We start from the raw sequence: 23,478 nt of genomic DNA on the forward strand, positions 1-23,478 counted from the left end.
ATTTTCACTGTTATTTTTTTAGTGAGTTTGTGCATTGCAGAATGCCCAAGGCGCTCCATTTAGGATGCCCCGCAGATAATGAGACCACAGATGGAATTAATTAATGCTGGCATTACCCTGGATCGATGCCTTTAACATTGGTCACAAAGAAGCTTATGTGGCCCTGTCTTCTTAATATAACGGCAGCAGTTCAACAGCAAAAGCCAGACAGTTTAATAAGAGGGTTGTCTCTCGGTAGAAAAACACGAGCAAATCTTTAACGCCATTTATAACAGCAAAGATGTTCTACTCTGTCCCCTGTTTCTTTCCTGCTTTGAAATTAATTCTATATGTATTTGTTATCAAAACTGAAAGGGTTGTCTGAGGAATAGAAACCTAATATTTTTTTGACAGCTGAATAGGACCTACAGGGCTATCTAGTCTAAAATTATATAAATATATAAAAATGTACAGTACAATGCAAAAGTTTTAGGTGGATGTGGAAAAAATGCTGAAAAGTAAGAATGCTTTTGAAAATAGAAGTGTTAATAGTTTATTTTTAGCAATTAAAAATGTAAAGAAGAGAAATCTAAATCAAATCAATAATTGGTGTGACCACCCGTTGCCTTTAAAACATCATCAATTCTTTTAGGTACGCTTGCGCACAGTTTTTGAAGGAACTCTGCAAGCAGGTTGTTACAAACTTCTTTGAGAACTAACCACAGATCTTCTGCAGATGTAGACTTGGATTTATTTCCACGTCGAAGGTATGGCTTTTTGACCGCAATTCTTCCATGAAGACCACTTCTGGCCAGGCTTCAGTAGATGCGTATACCTGTGCCACACTGGTTTCTGTCAGTTCTGGGCTTATGGCACTGCTGACCATTTTCCGATTTAGAAGGGAAGTAGTCATGATGTCTTTCTTCTGATGCACAAAGTTTCCTTGGCCGACTACTGCATCTACAGTCCTCAACATTCCCCGTTTCTTAGTGTTTCTTCAAAAGAGCTTGAACAGCACATATTGAAACCCCAGTCTGCTCTGAAGTCTTTGCCTGTGAGAGACCTTCCTGGTGCAGTATAACCACTTTGTGTCTTGTTGCTTTGCTCAGTCTTGCTATGTTGTATGAGTTGTGACATAAAACGGTCTTCCACAACTTCACAAGTAGCAGAGTTTGGCTGTTCTCTCCCGTTTTTAAGCCTCCTACACAGCTATTTCTATTTCAGTTAATGACTGTTTCAACCTACATATGAAAATGATGGTCGTCATTACCTGTTTGGTTATGATTGGTTAATAATACATCTTACTATAATCCCTCAAAATCCCTGACTTTATGCAAGTGTACCTAGAAGAATTAATACTGTTTAGAAGGCAGTGGGTGGCCACACAAAATATTGATTTCTCTTCTGTTTCTGCTTTCTTACATTTTTTTCTAACGTCCTAGTGGATGCTGGGGACTCCGTAAGGACCATGGGGAATAGACGGGCTCCGCAGGAGACATGGGCACCCCAAGAAAGAATTTAGATTCTGGTGTGCTCTGGCTCCGCCCTCTATGTCCCTCCTCCAGACCTCAGTTTGAATCTGTGCCCGGACGAGCTGGGTGCTGATCAGTGAGCTCTCCTGAGCTTGCTGTAAGAAAGTATTTTGTTAGGTTTTTTATTTTCAGGGAGCTCTGCTGGCAACAGACTCCCTGCATCGTGGGACTGAGGGGAGAGAAGCAGCCCTACTCTCTGCAGATAGGTCCTGCTTCTTAGGCTACTGGACACCATTAGCTCTAGAGGGATCGTACACAGGATCTCACCCTCGTCGTCCGATCCCGGAGCCGCCCCGCCGTCCCCCTCGCTGATCCGGAAGACAGAAGCCGGGTGAGCATAAGGAGCAAGAAGACTTCGAAATCGGCGGCAGAAGACTCCAGTCTTCACTGAGGTAGCGCACAGCACTGCAGCTGTGCGCCATTGCTCCCATATACACCCACATACTCCGGTCACTGTAAGGGTGCAGGGCGCAGGGGGGGGGGGCGCCCTGGGCAGCAATTAGGACCTCTTGGCAAAAGTTGGACATATATACAGTTGGGCACTGTATATATGTATGAGCTCCCGCCATAATATTGTACATAAACGCGGGACAGAAGCCCGCCGCTTCCTCAGCACTCACCAGCGCCATTTTTTCTCCACAGCTCCGCTGAGAGGAAGCTCCCCAGGCTCTCCCCTGCAGATACACGGTAGAAGAGGGTAAAAAAGAGTGGGGGGGGGGCACATAATTAGGCGCAAAAATCATTATTACAGCGGCTAATGGGTTAACACTAAGTTACTGTGTGATTCCTGGGTTATATAGCGCTGGGGTGTGTGCTGGCATACTCTCTCTCTGTCTCTCCAAAGGGCCTTGTGGGGGAACTGTCTTCAAAAAGAGCATCCCCTGTGTGTGTGGTGTGTCGGTACGCTTGTGTTGACATGTTTGACGAGGAAGGCTATGTGGAAACAGAGCGGGAGCAAATGAATGTGGTGTCTCCGCCGACGGCGCCGACACCTGATTGGATGGATATGTGGAAGGTTTTAAATGATAACGTTAATTCCTTGCATAAAAGGTTAGATAAAGCTGAAGCCTTAGGACAGTCAGGGTCTTAACCCGTGCCTGATCCTATGTCGCAGAGGCCGTCAGGGTCTCAGAAGCGCCCACTATCCCAAATTGTTGACACTGATACCGACATGGATTCTGACACCAGTGTCGATTACGATGATGCAAAGTTACAGCCTAAATTGGTTAAATCCATCCGTTATATGATTATAGCAATTAAGGATGTGTTGCACATCACTGAGGAAACCCCAGTCCCTGACGAGAGGGTTCATATGTATGGCGGAAAAAGGCAGGTGGTGACCTTTCCCCCTTCACACGAGCTAAATGAGTTATGTGAAAAGGCTTGGGAATCTCCAGATAAAAAACTGCAGATTTCTAAACGGATGCTTTGGCGTATTCTTTCCCGCCAATGGACAGGTTACGCTGGGAATCCTCCCCTAGGGTGGACAAAGCTTTAACACGCTTATCAAAGAGGGTAGCCCTGCCGTCACAGGATACGGCCACCCTGAAAGATGCTGCGGATAGAAAGCAAGAGGGTACCCTGAAGTCCATTTATACACATTCAGGTACCTTACTAAGGCCGGCAATTGCGTCGGCCTGGGTGTGTAGTGCTGTAGCAGCATGGACGGATACCTTATCTGAGGAACTTGATACCTTGGACAAGGATACTATATTAATGACCCTGGGGCATATAAAAGACGCTGTCCTATATATGAGAGATGCTCAAAGAGACATTAGTCTACTGGGCTCTAGGATAAATGCTATGTCGATTTCTGCCAGAAGGGTCCTGTGGACTCTGCAATGGACAGGTGATGCCGACTCAAAAAGGCACATGGAGGTTTTACCTTTCAAGGGTGAGGAATTGTTTGGGGAGGGTCTCTCGGACCTGGTCTCCACAGCTACTGCTGGAAAGTCAAATTTTTTGCCATATGTTTCCTCACAACCTAAGAAAGCACCGTATTACCAAATGCAGTCCTTTCGATCACAAAAAGGCAAGAAAGTCCGAGGTGCGTCCTTTCTTGCCAGAGGCAGGGGCAGAGGAAGGAAGCTGCACAACGCAGCTAGTTCCCAGGAACAGAAGTCCTCCCCGGCTTCCACTAAATCCACCGCATGACGCTGGGGCTCCACAGGCGTAGCTAGGCCCGGTGGGGGCGCGTCTCTGAAATTTCAGCCACAAGTGGGTACACTCCCAGTTGGATCCCTGGGCAATAGAAATTGTGTCTCAGGGATACCAGCTGGAATTCGAAGAGATGCCCCCTCACCGTTACCTCAAATTGGCCCTGCCAGCTTCCCCTTTAGAGAGGGAAATAGTGTTAGCTGCAATTCACAAATTGTATCTTCAACAGGTGGTGGTCAAGGTTCCCCTCCTTCAACAAGGGAAGGGTTATTATTCGACCATGTTTGTGGTACCGAAACCGGACGGTTCGGTCAGACCCATATTGAATTTAAAATCCCTGAACATATACCTGAAAAGGTTCAAGTTCATGATGGAATCGCTCAGAGCGGTCATCGCAAGCCTGGAAGGGGGGGATTTTATGGTGTCTCTGGACATAAAGGATGCATATCTTCATGTCCCCATTTATCCACCTCATCAGGCGTACCTCAGATTTGTGGTACAGGATTGTCATTACCAATTCCAGACGTTGCCGTTTGGTCTCTCCACGGCACCGAGAATATTTACCAAGGTAATGGCGGAAATGATGGTACTCCTGTGGAAGCAAGGGGTCACAATTATCCCATACTTGGACGATCTCCTCATAAAAGCGAGGTCAAGGGAGCAGTTGCTGATCAGTGTAGCACGCTCTCTGGAAGTGTTACAACAACACGGCTGGATTCTAAATATTTCAAAGTCGCAGTTGATTCCTACGACTCGTCTGCCTTTCCTGGGCATGATTCTGGACACAGACCAGAAGAGGGTTTATCTCCCGATGGAGAAGGCTCAGTAGCTCATGACACTGGTCCTGAGACCTATTAAAACCAAAACAGGTGTCGGTGCATCACTGCACGCGAGTCCTGGGAAAGATGGTGGCATCATACGAGGTCATTCCCTTCGGCAGGTTCCATGCGAGGACCTTTCAATGGGATCTGTTGGACATGTGGTCCGGATCACATCTTCAGATGCATCGGTTAATCACCCTATGCCCCAGGGCCAGGGTGTCTCTCCTGTGGTGGCTGCAGAGTGCTCACCTTCTCGAAGGTCACAGATTCGGCATTCAGGACTGGGTCCTGGTGACCACGGATGCAAGCCTCTGAGGGTGGGGGGCAGTCACACAGGGAAGAAATTTCCAAGGGCTGTGGTCAAGTCAGGAGACTTGCCTTCACATCAACATCCTGGAACTAAGGGCCATATACAACGCCCTACGTCAAGCGGAGTCCCTGCTTCGCGACCAACCGGTTCTGATTCAGTCAGACAACATCACCGCAGTGGCTCATGTAAACCGCCAAGGCGGCACAAGGAGCAGGGTGGCGATGGTAGAAGCCACCAGAATTCTTCGCTGGGTGGAGAATCACGTAAGCGCACTGTCAGCAGTGTTCATTCCGGGAGTGGACAACTGGGAAGCAGACTTCCTCAGCAGGCACGACCTCCACCCGGGAGAGTGGGGACTTCATCAAGAAGTCTTCACGCAGATTGCAAGTCGGTGGGAACTGCCACAGGTGGACATGATGGCATCCCGCCTCAACAAAAAGCTACAGAGATATTGCGCCAGGTCAAGAGACCCTCAGGCGATAGCTGTGGACGCACTGATGACACCGTGGTTGTTCCAGTCGGCCTATGTATTTCCTCCTCTTCCTCTCATACCCAAGGTGCTGAGAATCATAAGAAAAAGAGGAGTGAGAACAATACTCATTGTTCCGAATTGGCCAAGAAGGACTTGGTATCCAGATCTGCAAGAAATGCTCACAGAGGACCCGTGGCCTCTGCCTCTAAGACAGGACTTGTTGCGACAGGGGCCGTGTCTGTTCCAAGACTTACCGCGGCTGCGTTTGACGGCATGGTGGTTGAACGCCGGATCCTAGCAGAAAAAGGCATTCCGGATGAAGTTATTCCTACGCTGATAAAGGCTAGGAAGGATGTGACGGCTCAACATTATCACCGTATATGGCGAAAATATGTAGCTTGGTGTGAGGCCAGGAATGCCCCTACGGAGGAATTCCAGCTGGGCCGTTTCCTTCACTTCCTACAGTCGGGAGTGACTTTGGTCCTTAAATTGGGTTCCATTAAGGTTCAGATTTCGGCCTTATCCATTTTCTTTCAAAAAGAACTGGCTTCTCTGCCTGAAGTTCAGACGTTTGTAAAGGGAGTGCTGTATATTCAGCCCCCTTTTCTGCCTCCAGTGGCACCTTGAGATCTTAACGTGGTGTTGAGTTTCCTGAAATCACACTGGTTTGAACCACTCAAAACGGTGGAATTGAAATATCTCACGTGGAAGGTGGTCATGCTATTAGCTTTGGCTTCGGCTAGGCGTGTGTCAGAATTGGCGGCTTTGTCACATAAAAGCCCTTATCTGGTTTTCCATGCGGATAGAGCAGAATTGCGGACCAGCCCACAATTTCTGCCGAAAGTGGTTTTATCCTTTCATATAAACCAACCTATTGTGGTGCCTGTGGCTACTACTGACTTGGAGGATTCCGAGTCACTGGATGTGGTCAGGGCTTTGAAGGTTTATGTAGCCAGAATGGCTAAGGTCAGGAAAACAGAATCTTTGTTTATCCTGTATGCTTCCAACAAGCTTGGGGCGCCTGCTTCAAAGCAAACTATTGCTCGCTGGATCTGTAACACAATTCAGCAGGCTCATTCTGCGGCTGGGTTGCCACTGCCTAAATCAGTTAAGGCCCATTCCACAAGGAAGGTGGGCTCTTCTTGGGCGGCTGCCCGAGGGGTCTCGGCATTACAGCTTTGCCGAGCGGCTACTTGGTCAGGTTCAAACACCTTTGCAAAGTTCTACAAGTTTGATACCCTGGCTGAGGAGGACCTTGTGTTTGCTCATTCGGTGCTGCAGAGTCATCCGCACTCTCCCGCCCGTTTGGGAGCTTTGGTATAATCCCCATGGTCCTTACAGAGTCCCCAGCATCCACTAGGACGTTAAAGAAAATAAGATTTTACTTACCGGTAAATCTATTTCTCGTAGTCCGTAGTGGATGCTGGGCGCCCGTCCCAAGTGCGGACTTCTTCTGCAATGCTTGTATATAGTTATTGCTTAAATAAGGGTTATGTTATAGTTGCATCAGGGTTGATCTGATACTCTGTTGTTGTTCATACTGTTAACTGGGTAAAGTTATCACAAGTTATACGGTGTGATTGGTGTGGCTGGTATGAGTCTTACCCTGGATTCCCAAAATCCTTTCCTTGTACTGTCAGCTCTTCCGGGCACAGTTTCTCTAACTGAGGTCTGGAGGAGGGACATAGAGGGAGGAGCCAGAGCACACCAGAATCTAAATTCTTTCTTGGGGTGCCCATGTCTCCTGCGGAGCCCGTCTATTCCCCATGGTCCTTACGGAGTCCCCAGCATCCACTACGGACTACGAGAAATAGATTTACCGGTTAGTAAAATCTTATTTTTCCACACCTGTCTAACACTTTTATATATTTCCCAGCGGTCCGGCACATCCCAATGAAATAATACTTAGTTGGTTGCATGCTTAAAAATAAATAAATAAAACAAGCTTAATAAATCATTAGTAATGCTGATGGGTATTCATTTGTTTTATCGTGCCCAATCTCCCGTCTAAAGTGACTTGTCCCCTTGTTCTAGAATAAATGCGGTTTGTTCCAAAAGATTCTAGATTCTGCCTTCTGGCTCTGCTTATTGTCCTTTTGGATATAGTACCTCCTGCACTCTATGCAGTGCTCAGTGAGGCCTTCCAGTGACTTACTGTATGTAACCACCTCCTTTCTGTAAATTCTACATCTCCCTATACAACCAAATTCTGTATAGTGTTTTCCCATAACTTGTTTACTTGTTATTGCACCACCTTTCATTTTGGTTTCTGATTTATTTATTTTGCTTAATGCAAAAGCATTATGCTGCATGCAATGATTTAGGATTGTACCTTTAAGTCCATTCCTTCAGTAATGTCACAAAGTTCACTTAATAATGCAAGTAATAGTTTATTCCATTGTATCTTCATCCCTGTATCAATTTGCCACCGTCCAGAGATTGACATACTGATGTGTTCTCATACATCTTTGCGGGGGGACAGCAGCGTGCTGGAGTAGAGTGGAAGCTGCCATGAGGTCGGGCGGCTGAGTGACATCCAGCTGCAGCGCTACTGTAGCACTGATCTCCCCTGTATGCCCGCAGGCTGTCTCCCCGTCTCCTTGCGGCTCCCCCCCTCTCCTCCTCTGGGTCCGCATCTCAGTCCGACATCTTTTGATGTCGGACTGAGATGGTCGAAAAGGGGGCCAAACCTGTCGGTTTTGGCCCTGTTTTTGATACAAGCACTTGGATCGGCAGCTATTCCACCGATCCACGTGCTTTTCTACAAGTCGAATAATTTAGGGATATATTCAATAGGTCGAATCAGGATTCGACCTTAAAAAGTCGAAAACTGACGTATTGTCGACAGACGGCAGTTTTCGACTTCAATTGAATATACCCCTTTATGTCTGTGTACGACTGAGTCTCTGAATCTGCATATGAAGTGCTACGATGCAGCAGCTGTGACTTTTTTCCATGTCAAGTTCATTTGTGCTTCATATACAGACTCAGCCGCACACAGGTATTCAAGTGTCACATATCAAATTAACATAGTCTTCTGGGTCTTCCTAGTCACATTGCTTTGTGCCTAATATGCATTTTTGGCAAAATTAAGAAGCCCAACACTAGCAGAATCTCATGGTGACCTGGCGGATATGTGCCAGGCATATCTAACTTTGTGGTACTGTATATTGAGGCTAGATGTATGAGGACACATCTGTAAGGGTCTGAGGTCCTTGCTAAGAACCCTTATTCCTCTAGTACCAGAATACAGTATTATTTTTTTTAAATCTAAAAGTTTTATTAAGGATATTAAGAAAGTACAAAAATGTAGGCACAATGCATACAAAACAAAACACAGAAATCCAGTGGAAATGGGTCACAACAGTAGAAATGGAAGAACAATCAGATGTAACATTTAGACCCACAACGAGAACAGTTTGTCAAACGGAAGGCGGTACAGGGTGGGGGGAGGGGGAGAGATGATGATGGGCTCGAGTTCAATATATAAAGGTGAATGAAACTACAGGATTGTATTAGGGAGTGAGGGGAATAAAGTGCATGAGCTGGTCTAGAAAAAGCTGAAAGGGGAAAAGAAGTCTTGAAGAGGAAATGGAGAGGGGCAAGAGGAAAACCTGGAGAAGGAGACTAGTCAGGAGGGGAAGAGAAAACAGTTTTGTTTTTGTCCTTCCAAACACCACTTTTATGAGTATCATTTGGCTAAACAAATGGTCCAAGAAGGAAGGGTTTTCAGTGTGTGTGGCACACTAGTCTGCCCAGTCCACACACTTCTGATTGAATTTGGTACAATCGGGCAGTAAAGATGGTATAATGGTTAGCATTACTGCCTCACAGCACCGAGGTAATGGGTTCATTTCCCACCATGGCCTTAAATGTGCAGAGTTTGTATATTCTCACCGTACTTGCGTGGCTTTCCTCCCATATATATAGGTAGGTTAATTGGCTCCCAACAAAATTAACCCTACCGTGAATGTGTCTGTGTGTACATGTGATTGTAAGCTCCACTGGGGCAGGGATTTACGTGAATAGGCAAATTTTCTCTGTACAGCGCTGCGGAATATGTGTGCGCTTTATAAATAACTGGTAATAAATAATAATAAATGGCCTCCTACACTGTGTATGCAGCCATCTTTAGTTGGGTCACTGTTGCTTGAGCCCCTGCTAATATGGTGATTTACTGCACCCATACATAAATGACAGTTTGACCTCCTGTGTTGAGCTTGCTGTATAGGATGGGCCTCAGGAGACTGTGTGTAGTGTAACACCAACTTGTCTTCTGTAAGGAAACATGTCACTTGCAGAATGTGAGGTGCCGTGATGGATATTTTCACTTATTTTATCTTGTAAATGAATTACAAAGCCAGGTCACAATGAGCCAGCCTTTCCATTTTGCTTGTCAGCAGCAGACAAGTCTTTGATGGCTGGGAGATAAAATTATGAATTCAGGCGCTGCCTGACTCTTGCAGTGATTCCAATCTCTGTTTGCTTTATGGCTCGTTTTTATGATATAAGCAGTAGTGTTGGGAAACATTGTATTCTCCCCAAGACTTTATGAAGAGCTGCCACAATATGAGTAACTGCTTTACCCTGTCACTGCCAGCAGTGTGCTTAAGTAAATTGTGTGGGGAGCAGAGAATGTGATACGTGACCTCACCATCTCAGTATGCTGTTACAAGACAATACATGTAGTATCCATTTCTTAATTCACAAGGCGTATTTTGTTATATACTAGCAACGCCACAGCGATATGTCATTTGGAGATGCAAAGGGTGTTCTCTGTATAGCAGTGGGTTGTTTGCCTACACCTTTGCTGTTTTTCTGTTGAGTCAGTTAGGCAGCAGCTTCTATCTCCATGCAGGGGTATCCATAGCCTTCTGGTAGAAAAGACGAGAGACCTAGTTTGTGAGCTAAGAAGGAGACTTTTTATAAGGTCTCTCGTGGTTCACTCCTATTTATCTTCTTCAGTATTGCCTTTTCTTTACTCCGCACAGCATGCTTCCTTTGAGGTTAGACCCCCCCCCCCCCCCCCCCCCCTTCCTCCCCGACACTTAATAAACTGTGCATTTCTCCATTGCAGACGCCTCTCATTACTGTGTGCTCATATCATCTCTGGATGTAATGTGTATATTGCTTACATAAAAAGAGGAGTGTAGCTTGTCAAGGTTCTGTGATCTGTGATTCATAATGGCCTTCCATGTAATGGTGTGGTGCTCCAAGGTATTAGAGAGGCATTATCATAATGTGCATATGGCAGGTCAAGACAAAGGGCTGTATTTATAGGAGAGGCAATCATGCTAGAATGAGATTTCTTGGCTTGCATTAAATGTGTTTTTATTTCCCTGCTCTGTGTCTACAGCCCTTTATTATATACGCTGTTTGTCCTCTATACACAGAGACTATCCTTACATTGATATTTACAAATATAGGCTGCTTCCATTTCTGTGACATCATTTGTCTGTTAGGGCAGTGTCGCCTATAATAGCGGCTTTCAGGTACTTGTCTACCTGCCCAGTACTTAGCTTACTATTGGTGATGAGTGCTACATGGGGGAGAACAATAAGATGATTGGATTGCTTGGCACATGTCTGTTACCTGATTAGTACAGCTTATAAATACTCAAACTGAATATGTAGTACTAGGGAAAGTATCCTTTCATTTGTTTTCTTTCTAGAACATTACATTATCAGTTGTCTAACACTGATCTTACAATATGGGTGTCTTCGGGCCCATACACACTGAGATATTGCATACAATTTAGCTGATATTGCATGGTTGCATACAGTACCACATAGTGTGTACACACGATTTCACATACGTTGCTAGTCCCGGCAGGTTGCATTCGACATGCAATATCTGACCTGCAAGCAGCCTTGATCATGCAATATCGTGTGGTTTTTCACAAGTGTGTACATCCGACCATACGATTTTACTGTGTTGACATCTGCCTGGCCTCCCCTTAAGATATAATTTAATCTTATCTACTGTTTGATCGTATAGTGTGTGTGTGTATATGCGATATCGTATGTTAGGAAATTGTATACAATATCGTAAGGTCAGACTTTGTACCTTGCGTTCTATCATACGACCTTTAATTCACCACTACCCAGATCGCCTAATCATATATGCAGCACATATAATCAGAGGATGCGACGTTCGTCCCGCGGGACAGCGCATCGTAATCGTACGCAAATACTGCATGATTTGCACACGATGCTTCGTTTGACATTCGTGTGCAAATCATGCACAAGAATGTCCAAATTGTGCATTCGTACCCGATGTCGTCCTAGTGTGTGGCTAGGTTTGGACTTTTTTAGTGGCACAGTGATTTCTCTCACTTTGATTTTGCTGTCCTACAGGAACAAAGCATCAATATGTCAGTCTAATGCTAGCAATACATCAGACCAACTTTCCTCCAACTTTCCAAACCTCCAACCATCCAACTTTACTGTTCAACTAAAACAGTGCTCCACACACCTAACCAACTTTTCAGCAGACCAGCCAACTTCTCTCCAACTTGAGATGTCACAGAAGTAGGCGCACAGTGCCTTCCTACTTATGCATGTTTTGAATAGTTTTATGCGCCCCCAGAAAAAGGGCATTGTCTAGCGGGGAAGGGTCATGGCCACTCGATAGTTACCCCAATTAAAATGATGCCGCACAGTGGTGCAATCTTATTCACATTACACCATGCAGTAGAGACCCGTATTCATGTTACATCACACAGTGGAGCCCCTTATTTACATTAGAAGAGGGTTGTGGTGACGTTAGGCCAGAGAGAGAGGTCAGGAGGTGGTGGGTGATGTTAAGGCACAAAAGTCAGGATGAAGTGGGTGAGTACCTGGGGGGGCCGAGACAGGAGAGACTGAGCCTGCTGTGTTGGTGTGTGCAACTCATTCACCACCCTCGGCACCTATGCTCTCCATAGCTCAGTTTATGGCTACTCCCAATTGCAGATTTTCACCTTATCTATAGAGATGTCACGATATACTCTGAGAACACCACTAGACTGCTGGAATAGCCGACACGTCGGTGCAACACATGATTGTTAATTACTGGTTTACAGAGTATTTAGTTTACTATATTCACTCTGGGGGTGATTTTGTATTAGTTTTCGTGTCTGATTATGATGTTTATTCACGTCCTGATGCGTAACTTACATATATCACAATCCCCAGCCATGCACAACACTGCTTAATATGTAGGTACTTGATAAATAAGGGCAAATCATCATTTTCAGAGTCTGGAGCAGCCTGGTGTGAGCCTGGAGCAGGGCTGTAACCTTATGCAGCAGGGGATATGGTCATTTGGTTGACAGCACTTAGGTAGACAGTCATTAGGTTGACCACTATTGGTCGACATGGTTACTAGGTCGACATGAGCAAGGTGGACATCGAAAAAGGTCGACATGAGTTTATCACTCTGTACATTCCACGTGGACTACAATTGGGAATGGTAACCTTGCCCGAAGCATGGCGACCGAAGCGAGGGGACATGGTGCACCAATTGAGGTTCCCCGTCACTTTACGAAGAAAACTACACCCAAAAAAGTAAAACTCATGTCGACCTTTTTCCTTGTCGACCTTGTTCATGTCGACCTAATGACCATGTTGACCTTGTTCATGTCGACCTAAGGCATGTCGACCAATAGTGGTCGCCCAAATGACCCATACCCATGCTGCAGTAACTGCCAGAAAGTTACTCCTGCAGGTCTCTGGGATGTGACTCTTCAGGATCCCCACATAAGGTGCTGTCCAGCAGACCTGTCCTTATTACTCCAGCACACCTGTAAAGTGGCACGCATCATGCCCCTATTATCCCACTGGGGTATGGCCGCGCTACATGAAGGGGCAGATGCTAGCTCGGCAGCGAGTCACGGTGCACCCTGACTGCACTTGGGGTTCGGTGCGGGGAGTGTGTGACCAGTCAGTTCAGTGCCCCGGTACTCACTCAGGCTGACTCCCGTCTCTGCTGCCCATGGGACCTGGCCCGCAATCGCGGGTTGGATTGTGGGAGTGCCGTGACCGCGTGCAGGGAGAGTGACCACATGTGGGATATGGCGGTGCCGCGGGATGAATGTGGGGATCTGCGATTGCGGATGGGGTGCCACGATTGCGGGGTGCACTGATCTCCGGTGGGGTGCCACAGCTGGGGGTCCCGGTGTGACAGGGGCAGCCCTGCAGCAGTGATGTTCTGCCGTAGCTGCCCCTGGTCCTCCTCCTGCTCCGCCGACACTGCTGGGGGTCCCGGTGTGACAAGGGCAGTGATGACCTGCCGCAGCTGGCCCTGAACCTCATCCCGCTCCTGCTCCACAGTGCTGCCCAGCAGGCAGTGATGGTGAAAGAAGTAGGCGGACACTGCTGGCCAGTGTTCGCCTACTTATCGTTCAGTTGGGGCGAAAGTTCCCCCCTACACCTGAACGATTAGTTGGGAAGTTTTCCCAACTAGTTGGACCAATCATTACTGGCCATTTTTTAGCGTGTGAGAGCGAACGGCTGATAATCGTTTGCTCCCACACACTGCCAGATTATCGTCCCAACCAGCCATCTAGTTAGTTTCATGGATCAGTGGTTCCCAGACCTCCTTGTATCAGTATTTTGCTATAGCACCCTGAGGCCAAATGTTTCTTATTGAGAACCTTAGCAAACATGAATACTAAATTAAGTAAACTGTACTTACATACAAGGTTCAGCTATGTAGGTGGGTATTCAATTCATGCCGAGTTTTCCGACAGTCGGAAACCCAACACTAATTCGACCGTTGGCTTTTCAATCACAGGTGTTATCGATAGCTTTTTGTTCCGTTTTTACCATGCCTTTTCGATTTTTTTTTTTTTTTAATCGACATGGGCGAAAACGGACCGAACACCCGCAAATTCTACAAAACACGTGGATTGGCGGCGAATTAGCTGATGCACGTGGTTTTCCACCCAACTGGATTTTTTTGACAAATCAAAAAATCAGGCCGGGCTTTGAATAGGTCGAAAATGAATTCGACCTGCAAACTGGCGAAAGTGCAGTTTTTTCGAAAAAGTCGAGAAAATGGCACAGATTGAATACCCCCCATAGTGTGGTAGACAGGATTGTGCTACTGTGTTCACAAATGCAGCCACCTGCACTGTGGAATTGCCTATCATCCCATTGACCATATATAAGTTTAGTTGTTACTGGGCTCTACCAACTCACGGCACTCTGTTTGGGAAACATTGTCATGGAGTGTTGGAGTAAGTATATTGTGTGACCAAGCTGCATGTGGGTTACACACACAAAAAATTCCGGTACTGCTGACATATTCTTGTATACAAAAATAAATGGCAAAAAAAAATCCACATTCTGATTTATTGCACACTTTATTGTTCGCTATACAAGCAGACATTTTTCTTTGTAAGCCCTATATACTCATATTCCACCGTTTATTAATGTCAATCGAAGTTTCTGTATAGCTCACGCTTTTTAACTTGTATACCTATGTCTTTTTTACTACAAAAAATGCCACCCAATGGCTGCATTACCATAAACAATATAACATCATTATCCAGCACTAGCAAGCTGCGGCTCACATGATCATTTACTAAAAGTGTATTAATATTTGTGTGTAATTTATTTAAAACAAAATCTCCTTAATGTTCAGAAGGCGCTGGCCCCATGACCCTAATTTCATAATAAGTCAGGAACGATGACCGGCTATTTACCAGTAAATTACTAGCTATGGTTTCCTCCTCCATCACATGCCTCATATTTTATAGCTGTCCTTTGTGGATTTGCTTTGGTTAAAAACAGAAATCTCTCTTCATGGGAAGTGCTGTGTGATGTGAACCGTAAGTCATGAAATAATTGGTCTCGCTGGCACCATGACACTTGTTTTTCTGCTGGATTTCTCCTGGTTTTGCCTCTTGTAAGCCCTGTCATTATTCTGGGCTGTTTCCTTTTACTTTGAAGCATTTGGCAATCTGTCTATACTCTGAGTGCACACGTTACAACTGTTGCTGTCTGTGTTACATTAGTTATGGGGCAGGTGGTTGCGCCTTATGTTCTTGTCAAAGTCCATTTGTTGAAGACTCCTGAGGTGGCATGCAGAAATCTGCCAATGATGGGATTTGGGCGCCCAATACTGTGCCTTGGCGGGTAAACGCAATGTATTTGGGCTTGACATGTGCGATAATTAATGACGCCCACGTCACGTGCACCCATCTGCAAAACCATGAAATATCGCCCGTTTGCACCAGAAAACTATTTAATTTGCCCCTTAGTGTGCAATTAATTTCACGGTGATAACTGAGAAGTGCCATCAACATGCCAGTCAGTTTTCCTTTTCACCACATAGTGATGTACAGGAGAGGTCTGTTTAACATACAGTTAGTACTTCTTGGCATGTGTGCAGCACTCTGTGTCGAAATTCTCTTCCTTTACGGGCAATTTAATTCATCACTAGGTCCTGATATTAACATTACATGGTATGCGGCAGTTTTGCAACTAGTGATGTTTTCAGTAATGTAATGGCTGCAGACACACAATATGTAAAAACACAAGTGAGTCACACTGCCAATTAAATTAGCCCCTATAGAGGTCAAAATAGGTTTGTTGTAGGTTTTAAAAACAGGCTGTTCCCACCATGGCTTTCACTTACTCATATTCCTATAGTATCATTCATGTTTTTCCAACCTGTTACATGCCTTGTGTGCCATTATTGTCTGCCTCTATTTCAATAGAGTTTTTGATATGGAAAGGAAGGTAATGTTCATGGAAATGACACTTAAGTTACAATGGATAGTTCTCCTGTTTGACTAATGTATTGGGTGCCTCGGGGCACTTGCAGGGGTGCCACAGTTGGTGGTCTAGGACCAAATTAAATTATTTGCTGTCCATGTGATAGGCAAACCAGTGTTGCCAGCTTCCAATCATAAAATATGGGGACAAACACAACCCTGTCCACCACCACCACCACCACCACCATATAAGTGAACCTATCGATGACATATAAACACAATTTACTTAATTTATTCATTTTTGCTGAATTTCGAAGTGAGAAACATTATGTTCTAGGGGTGCCCTTGAAATAATACTTGAAATAATACTCTGGGGCGTCGTGATTCAAGAAAACGATGCATTGTTAATTGTTCCAAAACATTAGGAAGCATTCATTTTTGGCTCAGTTATTACTATTAGATTAAGGCTCATCCACCATATGGGCTTGGAGAGTCGCTAAAACACTGTCTAAGAGATTGATGCTTTAGTTGTGTTTTTAATGCGCTTTTATATTTTAATATATTGGTAAAAAGTGTTTACAAAACACAATGGGCGAGGTTCAGTTCTCATCGTGGCTCCCCGTGCCTGCCGGCAGCTATTCAAATGTTGCTGCCAATGGGCGCGTGACATTCATTAGAGCTTGCTCTTCCCCAGGGGTGGAGAGCTGAAATGAGCGAAAAGTGACCCGTTTGGGTGCCCAAATGGGACTTTTCATGTCACACTCATTAGTTTAGTTGGGTGCGATAACGGTGGACAATTGAATATCACCTTGCGATCTGTCACTTTAGACGTGAGATTGGGTGCGATGAAACAATTGAATTCCCCCCAATATTGGGAGAACCTACTTATTTTAGTGCAGTTTTCAGGGTGTGCACTAGTACTTATTAGCCCCGTGTCTATTACTGCAGTGTCACTAGACTTTCATTTAGAAAATGTCAGTGTAGTTGCTCAACACTGTAAATGGACTAGATTTACAAAGTGGCAGCTTGCAAAACTAAAACGTAACATGGCAATAATATATGCTGTACACACCTGGTTTAGCATTAAATATTATTGCAGGTTTAGATTTCTGGGTCAAACGAATGAGAATCAACAAATGCCAAAGCCTACTCTTAAAAAAAGGGTTTGAGTAGGGTTTTAGTAGGTAGGCACGGGGATTCCATATTAAAGGTTAGTGATGCCCACCATCGTTAAATTGCCATAATAAAATATATCTTTTATTTGTTGCAGATTGTGTATATATTGAGAGCCGAAGACCCAACACTCCATACTTCATATGTAGCATTCAGGACTTCAAACTGGTGAGTGCAATTTTGATTTGTACAGTCCTGATGGCTGATATTTGTCAATTAATATTGTGAAATGACGTTTTTACTTTGTAGTCTGGTAATGGCTACATAGTTTCCTAGGTTTTAGCCAGAGCAAGGAGTGTCTGAGATGTAAACATATAATTGCAGTGGCATTGATTGTTGCAGTAGATAACCGTAAATCCTTCATCTCCGTAACCAACAAAAGAGAACCTAACAAAGTGGGAATTCAATTCCACACAATGGATGTGGTGTGCCCATTCGTCTTCTGGCATTGTAAGTTTTCCCCATAGAGGTGAAAGGGAAAACTTGAGATGTCTTCACTACCATATAAGGCCTATATGAGGAGAGCCAAGCATCCTCCCGGGCACATCTTCCCAAAGACCCTGTAATCCTGGCACTATGCTTTCTCTCTCTAAATGAAAGAAAAACAAAAGAAACCTCTCCCCCCACTAGCAGGATTACTATCTTGAATTTAGTGTTAAGGTACATACACAATGGGCATTGTTGCCCAGCGTGTATGAACAGCGATGATCGCTGACATCGCTGGGCTGAAAAGCGCTCAGTGCATACACACAGTGCTTTCCCCCACTGCCCAACGATGTCAGCAGGGGTGAGCGGCGTTCCATAGCAGGACGCTATGGAAAGCCGCTCACCCCGCCGTTCATCTACTGGTAATACCAGTAGATTCACTGCCCCCGTTGGAGGCAAGCTGAAATGTGCGAAAAGTGACCCATTTGGGTGCCAAATGGGACTTTTTGCGCTGTACTCATTAGTTTAGATTGGTTTTGTCGCATTAAGCGGCTAAACCCGACTCGTAAAGGGGCGATAAGGGGATCAATTGAATATCGCCCCGCGATCTCCCGACACTTTAGACGGGAGATCGGGCGCGAGAAAACAATTGAAGCAATCCAGCAAAATGGACTGTGATACAAAATGTGCATGTAGTAGTACTGTATTTGTGTAAACTGTTTTCAGAGTGAAATACATGTAAATTTGCAGTAGTCCATGGTTGTCATATGCTGTATGTGGTGAAACTTTGGTTTTATTCCCTTATTCGTGCTGCATGCACCACTACTAAGATAAGGTAGATATATAAACTCTATGGTGTTCATTGAGTAAGTAACGTGCCTTAACCACTTAACACATTTTTCTCTTCAAAACTATTCCTATAGTTATTTTGTAAAAAATGTTTTGTTTTATTTAATATAGTTTCTCTATCGTCCTAAGTGGATGCTGGGGTTCCTGAAAGGACCATGGGGAATAGCGGCTCCGCAGGAGACAGGGCACAAAAAGTAAAGCTTTTACAGGTCAGGTGGTGTGCACTGGCTCCTCCCCCTATGACCCTCCTCCAGACTCCAGTTAGATTTTTGTGCCCGGCCGAGAAGGGTGCAATTCTAGGTGGCTCTCATAAAGAGCTGCTTAGAGAAGTTTAGTTTAGGTTTTTTATTTTACAGTGATTCCTGCTGGCAACAGGATCACTGCAACGAGGGACAGAGGGGAGAAGAAGTGAACTCACCTGCGTGCAGGATGGATTGGCTTCTTGGCTACTGGACATGAAGCTCCAGAGGGACGATCACAGGTACAGCCTGGATGGTCACCGGAGCCTCGCCGCCGGCCCCCTCGCAGATGCTGAAGCAAGAAGAGGTCCAGAATCGGCGGCTGAAGACTCCTGCAGTCTTCTAAAGGTAGCGCACAGCACTGCAGCTGTGCGCCATTTTCCTCTCAGCACACTTCACACGGCAGTCACTGAGGGTGCAGGGCGCTGGGGGGGGGGCGCCCTGGGAGGCAAATGTAAACCTATATAAGGCTAAAAATACCTCACATATAGCCCCCAGAGGCTATATGGAGATATTTAACCCCTGCCTAAATACAATAAATAGCGGGAGACGAGCCCGCCGAAAAAGGGGCGGGGCCTATCTCCTCAGCACACAGCGCCATTTTCTCTCACAGAAAGGCTGGAGAGAAGGCTCCCAGGCTCTCCCCTGCACTGCACTACAGAAACAGGGTTTAAACAGAGAGGGGGGGCACTAAATTGGCGATATAAATATATTAAAGATGCTATAAGGGAGAAACACTTATATAAGGTTGTCCCTATGTAATTATAGCGTTTTTTTGGTGTGTGCTGGCAAACTCTCCCTCTGTCTCTCCAAAGGGCTAGTGGGGTCCTGTCCTCTGTCAGAGCATTCCCGGTGTGTGTGCTGTGTGTCGGTACGTGTGTGTCGACATGTATGAGGACGATGTTGGAGGAGGCGGAGCAATTGCCTATGATGGTGATGTCACTCTCTAGGGAGTCGACACCGGTATGGATGGCTTATTTAGGGAATTACGTGAGAATGTCAACACGCTGCAAGGTCGGTTGACGACATGAGACGGCCGACAAACAATTAGTACCGGTCCAGGCGTCTCAGAAACACCGTCAGGGGTTTTTAATAACGCCCATTTACCTCAGTCGGTCGACACAGACACAGACACCGACACTGAATCCAGTGTCGACGGTGAATAAACAAACGTATTCCTTATTAGGGCCACACGTTAAGGGCAATGAAGGAGGTGTTACATATTTCTGATACTACAAGTACCACAAAAAAGGGTATTATGTGGGAGTGAAAAAACTACCTGTAGTTTTTCCTGAATCAGATAAAATAAAATAAAGTGTGTGATGATGCGTGGGTTTACCCCGATAGCAAATATTGGCGTTATACCCTTTCCCGCCAGAAGTTAGGGCGCGTTGGGAATGAATAAGGCGCTCACACGCTTATCAAGTGGCGTTACCGTCTCCAGATACGGCCGCCCTCAAGGAGCCAGCTGATAGGCAGCTGGAAAAATATCCTAAAAAGTATATACACACATAAGGTGGTTATACTGCGACCAGCGATCGCCATCAGCCTGGAGATGCAGTGCTGGGTTGGCTTGGTCGGTTTCCCTGACTGAAAATATTTGATTGATATAGAGCATTTAATAGGATGCATTATATATTTATGTATGCGAGATGCACAGAGGGATATGTGCACTCTGGCATCAAAATAAGTGCGTGATCCATATCTCCCAGAAGATGTCATGGACACGACAGTGGTCAGGTGATACATATCCCATACGACACATGGAAGTATGGCCGTATAAAGGGAAAGAGTTATTTGGGGTCGGTCCAACGGACCTGGGGGTCTCGGCAACAGCTGGAAATCCAACCTTTTTACCCCAAGTTACATCTCAGCAGAAACAGACACCGTCTTTTCAGCCTCAATCCTTCCGTTCCCATGAGGGCAAGCGGGCAAAAGGCCAGTCATATCTGCCCAGACATAGAGGAAAGGGAAGTAGACTGCAGCAGACAGCTCCTTCCCAGGAAAGGAAGCCTTCCACCGCGTCTGCCAAGTCCCCAGCATGACGCTGGGGCCGTGTAAGCGGACTCAGGTTAGGTGGGGGTGTAGTCTCAAGAGTCTCAACGCGCAGTGGGATCACTCGCAAGTTGACCCCTGGATCGTACTAGTATTATCCCAGGGGTACAGATTGGAGAGTCGAGACATCTTTTCCTCGCAGGTTCCTGAAGTCTGCGTTACCAACGGCTCCCTCCAACAGGGAGGCAGTATTGGGAAAAATTCACAAGCTGTATTTCCAGCAGGTGATAATCAAAGTACCCCTCCTACAACAAGGAAAAGGGTATTAGTCTTCCACACTATATGGTGGTACTGAAGCCAGACGGCTTGGTGAGACATAGTCTAAATCTGAAATCTTTGAACACTTACATAAAGGTTCAAATCAAGATGGAGTCACTCAGAGCAGTGATAGCGAACCGGAAAGAAGGGGACTATATGGTGTCCCTGGACATCAAGGATTACCTCCATGTCCAAATTTGCCCTTCTCAACAAGGGTACATCGGGTTCGTGATACAGAACTGTCAATATCAGTTTCAAAAGTTGCCGTTGAATTATCCACGGCACCCCGGGCCTTTACCAAGGTAATGGCCGAAAAGATGACTCTCTTCAAAGAAAAGGGCATCTTAATTATCCCTTACTTGGACGATATCCTGAAAGGGGCAAGTTCCAGAGAACAGTTGGAGGTCGGAAAAGAACTATCTAAAGTAGTTCTACGATAGCACGAGTGGATTCTAAATATTCCAAAAATCGCAGCTGTTTTTTCCGATGATACGTCTGCTGTTCCCAGGAATGATTCTGGGCATAGTCCAGAAAAAGGTATTTCTCCTGGAGGGGAAAGCCAGGGAGTTATCCGACCTAGTCAGAAACCTCCTAAAACCAGGCCAAGTATCAGTGCATTAATGCACAGGAAGCCTGGGAAAAATGGTGGCTTCTTACGAAGCGATTCCATTGGGCAGATCTCACGCAAAACATTTTCAGGGAGATTTGCTGGACGAATGGTCCGGATCGCATCTTCAGATGCATCAGCGGATAACCCTGTCTCCAAGGACAAGGGTATCTCTTCTGTGGTGGTTGCAGGAGGCTCATCTACTGGAGGGCCGCAGATTCGGCATACAGGATTGGATCCTGGTGACCACGGACGCCAGCCTGAGAGGCTGGGGAGCAGTCACACAGGGAAGAAACTTCCAGGGAGTGTGGACGAGCCTGGAAAAGTCTCTTCACATAAACATTCTGGAACTAAGAGCAATCTACAATGCTCTAAACCAGGCGGAACCTCTGCTTCAAGGAAGACCGGTGTTGATCCAGTCGGACAACATCACGGCAGTCGCCCATGTAAACAGACAGGGCGGCACAAGAAGCAGGAGTGCAATGGCAGAAGCTGCCAGGATCCTTCGCTGGGCGGAGAATCACGTGATAGCAGTATTCATCCCGGGCGTGGACAACTGGGAAGCAGACTTCCTCAGCAGACACGATCTTCACCCGGGAGAGTGGGGACTTCATTCAGAAGTTTTCCTCATGATAATAAACCGTTGGGAAAAACCAATGGTGGACATGATGGCGTCTCGCCTCAACAAAAAACTGGACAGGTATTGCGCCAGGTCAAGAGATCCGCAGGCAATAGCTGTGGATGCGCTGGTAACACCTTGGGTGTACCAGTCGGTATATGTGTTTCCTCCTCTGCCTCTCATACCAAAGGTATTGAGGATTATACGGCAAAGAGGAGTAAGAACGATACTAGTGGCTCCGGATTGGCCAAGAAGGACTTGGTACCCGGAACTTCAAGAGATGGTCACGGACGATCCGTGGCCTCTACCTCTGAGAAGGGACCTGCCTCAGCAGGGTCCTTGTCTTTTTCAAGACTTACCGCGGCTGCGTTTGACGGCATGGCGGTTGAACGCCAGATTCTAAAAGAAAAAGGCATTCCTGAAGAAGTCATTCCTACCTTGATTAAGGCAAGGAAAGAAGTCACCGCAAAGCATTATCACCGCATTTGGCGGAAATATGTGGCATGGTGCGAGGGTCGGAATGCTCCGACGGAGGAATTTCAACTGGGTCGTTTCCTACATTTCCTGCAATCAGGATTGTCTATGGGTCTCAAATTGGGATCTATTAAGGTTCAAATTTCGGCCCTGTCTATATTCTTCCAAAAAGAATTGGCCTCAGTTCCTGAGGTCCAGACTTTTGTCAAAGGAGTACTGCATATACAGCCTCCTGTGGTGCCTCCGGTGGCACCGTGGGATCTAAATGTAGTTTTAGATTTCCTCAAATCCCATTGGTTTGAACCACTTAAGAAGGTGGATTTGAAATATCTCACATGGAAAGTGACTATGTTACTGGCCCTGGCTTCGGCCAGGAGAGTATCAGAACTGGCGGCTTTATCTTATAAAAGTCCTTATTTCATTTTCCATTCAGATAGGGCAGAGCTGCGGACGCGTCCGCATTTTCTCCCGAAGGTGGTGTCAGCGTTTCACCTGAACCAGCCTATTGTAGTGCCTGCGGCTACAAACGACTTGGAAGACTCCAAATTGTTGGACGTTGTCAGAGCTTTAAAGATATACATTTCAAGGACGGCTGGAGTCAGAAAATCTGACTCGCTGTTTATACTGTATGCACCCAACAAGTTGGGTGCACCTGCTTCTAAGCAGTCGATTGCTCGTTGGATTTGTAACACGATTCAACTTGCACATTCTGTGGCAGGCCTACCACAGCCTAATTCTGTTAAGGCCCATTCCACAAGGAAGGTGGGCTCATCCTGGGCGGCTGCCCGAGGGGTCTCGGCATTAC

At 45.9% G+C, this 23,478-nt stretch overlaps 1 protein-coding gene across 10 annotated transcripts in view; it reads left to right on the forward strand.

Annotated features, from left to right (window-relative positions):
* Positions 1-23,478, forward strand: part of RERE (arginine-glutamic acid dipeptide repeats) — a 719,262-nt gene that overhangs the window by 313,715 nt on the left and 382,069 nt on the right. For all 10 annotated transcript variants that reach the window (XM_063943111.1, XM_063943110.1, XM_063943109.1 and 7 more), the window contains one exon: positions 17,244-17,314. In XM_063943111.1, coding sequence (XP_063799181.1) covers positions 17,244-17,314 — 71 coding nt within the window. The remainder of the gene's footprint in view (positions 1-17,243; positions 17,315-23,478) is intronic.

The sequence above is a fragment of the Pseudophryne corroboree genome, chromosome 10 (assembly GCF_028390025.1).
Source record: "Pseudophryne corroboree isolate aPseCor3 chromosome 10, aPseCor3.hap2, whole genome shotgun sequence".
Lineage (NCBI taxonomy): Eukaryota > Metazoa > Chordata > Amphibia > Anura > Myobatrachidae > Pseudophryne > Pseudophryne corroboree.